The sequence below is a fragment of the Primulina eburnea genome, chromosome 7 (assembly GCF_022965805.1).
Source record: "Primulina eburnea isolate SZY01 chromosome 7, ASM2296580v1, whole genome shotgun sequence".
NCBI classification, from domain to species: Eukaryota; Viridiplantae; Streptophyta; class Magnoliopsida; order Lamiales; family Gesneriaceae; genus Primulina; species Primulina eburnea.
In genome coordinates, this window is record NC_133107.1 from 24,795,400 (window position 1) to 24,801,044 (window position 5,645).

Below are 5,645 nucleotides of genomic sequence, written 5' to 3' on the forward strand. Positions count from 1 at the left end.
TTTTTCGTCCAGGGGCAAAACAGTAATTTTACACTGAAGAAAATACGTAAATGCTTGTCCCGAAGGATCATAACGCATGTTAAATGATATTATATGATTTAAATGATGATTTTGATGATAATATGCATTTTTATGATTTATGGTAAATCAGTGCAATTTATACTGCTTAAAATGCTATTTTTTTGTAAAGCTGCCTTATTTTATGATTTTTAAAGAAAATGAAAAATATTTTGAGGGATGTAAATTGACTGTGACAAAAGATATTATATATGATTTTGTGGGGATGACGTGAGGGCCTTGGGAGCCTATATACGGGTCAAGGCCTAGAGGGACCCCGTGTATGGGAAAAAGGCCCCAGAAGGACCCCAACTATAGTATTTCTACGGTGGAGCCTAGTGCACACCCCCATGGATCATGTGGAGCTAAGACTGCAGTTGACCACATGATAAAAGCTAGTCATTTTCAAGGATCAAACTTCACCCAAAATTATATATGATTGAAAGCTTATGATAAAAATGATTCTTACGATATATGATTTATGATGATGATTAAAGCTATTTTTAAAATGAATTATTTATGTTTAAAGCTTATTTTAAATGATTTATTTATGGTTAAGTTATTTTAAAATGATTTTACGATTTATGATATAATTATACTAAAATGATTTTAAATGATTTATTTATGGTCAAAAGATATTTTAAATAAAAATATGATTTTAATACATGTAAATGTATATGTATTATTTGTTATCCATGTTTAGAACGTTTTGCGTCTTTAGACTCACTAGGTTTGTATGATGCAAGTTTGGATGATTTATGAGAGGTGCTGATGCTTGAGTGGATCGAGTACACCAATACACATCCGAGAGCCTTTATATTTCCACACTGGCTAGATCGATAAATGATTTAAAGATTATGTTAATAATTTTTATTCTTAACTTTATTGTTAGTTGATCTTTGTGAAGATTGATTTAGGAATTTTGGTTAGCTAATGATTTAAGATTTATTTTATGCATTTGAGATTTAAATTGTTAATTTATTATGATTGTTAGAAATGTTAAGTCATTTTATTCAGTAAGTATTTTCAGGTTTATGATTTATTATTAGTTAAAAAAAATCGAGGTCGTTTCACGAAGTAAACTTGTTAGTTTTCTCAATTGAAATCGTCAGTCACATATACTCTAGATGAAAGAAAATCTCCCGTTTTAACCATTGCCACTTGAGAAGACATCAGTCACACAAGCTTAACCACTTCATAGTTAACTGGAGTTCTCTGAGAAGGCCAAAATTCTTCTATAATACATATATTATCCGACGATGCAAAACCGTGGGAGATGCTTGATAAAAGTGCTCCATATCTTAAGCAATGGATTGACAGAAGGATCAGAGATGACCTAAACTTGTCGTCTCGTTCCTCGAAAATATGAGATTCCAAATGAGAAACCTTCAAATGTCCTACAGATTCGAGCCAACTAAATTCAATTGGATTTGGTATCAATTTCAAGAAACTACTTTCGGAACCAAGCGTGCTCCAGACACTTGATGTTAAGTTGGCAATGCAGTTCAATAGCAGCATTTTTGTTTCCTGAAACCATATGGTCTGGTCTTGGCCGTTCTTGGAGTTCGGTTCAAAAATACCAGAAAGAGAACAATCAATGCACTTCATGCTTAAAAGGGGTGGAACGTCCAATTTAACAGGTTCGGATTTCAGGGATGAATCCCACCATGAAAGGCCACTGAGACTCAGTAACGATTCCCCAGCCGCAGTCCAGAAATTCGCAACAGATGCCACGAGACTAGATTCAAACATGAAAAGATGATGCGACACTCCAGTGAGTAACAGGGAATATGCAGCACTAGTTTTGAACATACCGAAAGCTTGAAGTTCTTGTTCATATGCATTGGAATCAACAGATAACAAGTCATTTGCACGGACTTTATATGCAGACACCAGGGTGGTGTAAGCTTTTATTGAAAGATGATGAAACAGATGCAATTTTGGCTTCCGATGTAATTTTTCTTCCTTCCGTTTTAGATTCTCTTCCTCTTTGAGGCCATACATGAGTAAGATTTCAAGCTTCTCACAACATAGTTTAGGATCGCTGAATGATAAATAGTCTAAGATGGCTTCATCAAAAGCTTCGCTGAGTTTCTTGATCTCCTCATCTTTGTACAATTCGTGATCAGAAATCATGTTGGTACTATAAAGATTCGTGGCAGAAACCATCTACATAGGTAAAAATACAATGCCAACAGTGTCAGCTAAGCAAGATGACATGCACGTCCATTTGACAAGGACGATGAAATAACGGAAATTTATTAATATAATACCTCAAGAGACTCAAGATTGTTCGCAGATTTGACATAATTTCGAAAAATCAAGAAACATGCATGCTCATCATGCCAGAAAATTCATGCAAAAACCAGGCCTTCTTCAATAAGTAATTCTGATCACACATGCCATTCTTTAGGATTTTCAACAATGATCAGCTCCTTTCTTATGCCTGCCCACCATTCTTTTATGTCCATTTTATGGATATTAATACCATCAATTAATCACCGAAGATATTGTGAACACATTAGCACGAATTGACAAATTCCAAGAATGCTTTTAGTTAATAAGCAATTTAGCAGTGTAGAGCTAAAAAACTTCTTCACTTACTTGTAGAGCACGGTCCACATAAGTTGAATGTGGCACACTGCAGCGCTTACAGCAGCAAATGAATAGGTACTTGAGCCTTAAGTCTTCTTGTCTCATCTCCTACAGAAATCAATAATTCAATGCAAAGGAAAATCAATCTAGAGAATCAATGTTTTAATCACAGAGATAATGCGACAAAAACACTCTGAACATCGAAATCCAAAACATGTGAGTAGAGAAACTCGAAAATGCATATAACCTTAGGCTGCAACAGATCCGTGTATGCAATTGTCACCTCTTCCCCTCTCTCAATAGCCTTTATACTTCTAACTATTACTCTTGGTCCATACCCCACTCCTCCTACATTACAAATAAACTGAAATTCATATCTCCACTCAACACAGACCCGTAATTTTTACTATTAAGTTGATTCACAAACTAAGTCCAGACCTCTTAATCAAATTGATACTACATGACGCATAAAAGTAAAAGCCTTAAGTCACCTCCTAATGTTACACCATCTTCCATTACATTGCCACATCCATTATCAGTAACAGCAGGAGAAATCCTCAAACACGTGCAATATTTCTCTCCTGACGCCGCCGTAAACCGGTAATAAGCATTGGGAGAACAACTGTGATTAATCCAAGAAAATGGGGTTCCATAAACCGCAATCCCAATGCTGTTGCCCCTCCTATCCTGCACCTCCACAGCATTAGTCAGGACCAAGCACAGCACCATCTCCTCCACAGCATACTCATGAGGGCTCTTTACACACATTTGCTCACCTGCGCACATCATTATTGCTGCTGCAATCGCCTTTGTCCCCTCTCTTATCCTCTCCATCATAGATTCTGCTCCACTTTCTGGAAACGGGTCATTCTTAACTTCCCGAAAAATCAGTCTTTCTCGGTTGGTCATCAAACCCGCAATTCTCTCAAAAAGGCCGTCTTTGTGACCAGAAATCTCCATAACTCCACATTGTTCGGCTTCATTCTCCAGATTTTCATCTGGCACTTCAAAATTCTTGTTTTCCTCCAATGGGTCGTCCTTCTTCTCTCCAATCTCCATTCTACGATCAACTGGGAAAAAACTACCCTTCCGAGGAAAAATATTGAATTTTTGGAAAGTGTGAAGGAGACGGAGGGAGAGACGGAGATCCGAGGAGCCGCTCCACGCGGCCAAAGGTGAACGAAGGAATAGATACAGGAGTTGAGCTTCCGCGGAGGAGAAGTGTAGCGGAGAGTCGAGGGAAGAGCAGCGAGAGGAGCAGTAGAGGACTGCGGGTCTTCCATTGAGGACATGGGCAGGTTTCCGGGGCAAGTCCCCAAGAAGAGGCGGAAATGGGGTCGCCGGAAGAGGGTAGAAGCAGGCGGAGCAGTGGGAATTGAGGGCGGAGTCGTGAAGGGCGAAAGCCAGTGGAGGCATCGGCGGAGTGAGGTCTCCGCCCATGGCTATGTCTTCAACTGCGCTCATTTCCATGATTTCACAGTATCTTTGGCAGCCAGCTATCTCAAGAAGAAATTGTCAGAGTAGATGTCCTGGAAGTCATTGGTCTCTTTATTTTAATATAATTTAATTTTTAATGATTTCGTTATACTTTATCTGTATACTCATGCAATCAGCATAGATAAAGTCTTTGATTATGCTTTAATACAAATGAATCGTAATTCGATGTTGAAACTCATTTGTAAACACTGCATATTTTAAATTCGTTCCTAGTCGATTCAGCCGCCTAAAACATGGATAAAGGTCGCTTGAGCTCGAGACTAGCATCTGTGATGTTGTGTACTGCATTTCTTGGTAAGGGCATAGAGATGTCCAAACATGCAGATGGGTAGTCATATGATGATTATACCGAACAACCCTCCTTCGGACTTTCCACGTGGTTATCATTCATCGAGAGGATAAGTCCGTGGTTATGATTGTACACAATTAGTCCTTACGATCCGAGACAACACTGAGGCTCTATATGCTAGGGCTGTGCTTTGACTCGTTTACCGGCTCCAGGAGAATCATCAGGTGGCGAGGTTGGGTACAGTTGCGACACATATAGGAGCCAGTGCATTGTAGTTGGGGATTCACAGCTCTCCTACGGGTGTGGATATCCTGTGTCATCTGATGAAATAATAGTGCATGGAATCTCTGACCAGAGTATGAGATATACGTTGGAGAAGGAGTTCTCAAATAGTACACGCTATGCCACTATTATAGTTATCACATAGTTATCGAATTAATATGCAACCCTCGATTAACCAATGGTTGCAGATTCGATCGGGATATATGAGATGAAGGGACCATACTATACGTTAATTATAATCGACTGGTTCTTGCAGGTACTATCAGTGATACCTAGGGGATCATGGGGCGATGCTACTAGACGCTCTTACCATGATCCGATGGGTGCAATCAGAAATGAGTTCTGACATTCTTGATCAAGTTGTTGATGAAAAGAATGGGGCTAACTAGGGTAAGCCCGAATAAAGGAATATGTCCTGAATCACAAAGAGTTGTGAACCCTCGGCTAGCTGTATCCCTGAACCATTGAGGGTCACACAAGCACTGGTTTATTTGATCCCGTTGAGATAATAAATTCAATGAGTTGAATTTATAAGAAATAAGTTTGTTATGATCAATCGATAAGCTTATAAATAAAGTTTATAAAAGTTTATAGAAATTTTGAGAGCATGACTGTTAAGACAGTCAAATGAATACACATGCCTTATTTAGACATTAGTGATCTCGAAATTAAAGTTTGCATCATAATAACAATAAGTTGAAATTGTCACATCGATGATATTGGATCATGGATCGGGATTATGATTAGATTACTGTAATGGGAGCATGGATAATGGGCTTGTAAGAGTATAAGCCCATCATGCTATTTTATTAAAGTTCAAATGGGCTTTAATAATTGTATTATATTTTAATGAGTAAAAATATAACTCATTAAGTTTTATAAAATATGGTATTGATTTATGAAATATTTATGATATCATAATTTT

The 5,645-nt window shown here is 37.9% G+C and overlaps 1 protein-coding gene across 1 annotated transcript; it reads right to left on the reverse strand.

The window, feature by feature from the left end:
- Positions 1–1,117: 1,117 nt before the first annotated feature.
- Positions 1,118–4,159, reverse strand: LOC140837322 (protein SET DOMAIN GROUP 41-like). The gene is made up of 4 exons (XM_073203451.1): positions 3,144–4,159; positions 2,900–3,000; positions 2,662–2,760; positions 1,118–2,226 (listed from the first exon to the last, which is right to left on the reverse strand). Exons 1-4 carry the CDS (start codon positions 4,120–4,122, stop codon positions 1,234–1,236), a joined length of 2,172 nt encoding a protein of 723 aa, XP_073059552.1. The 5' UTR covers positions 4,123–4,159; the 3' UTR covers positions 1,118–1,233.
- Positions 4,160–5,645: the final 1,486 nt, after the last annotated feature.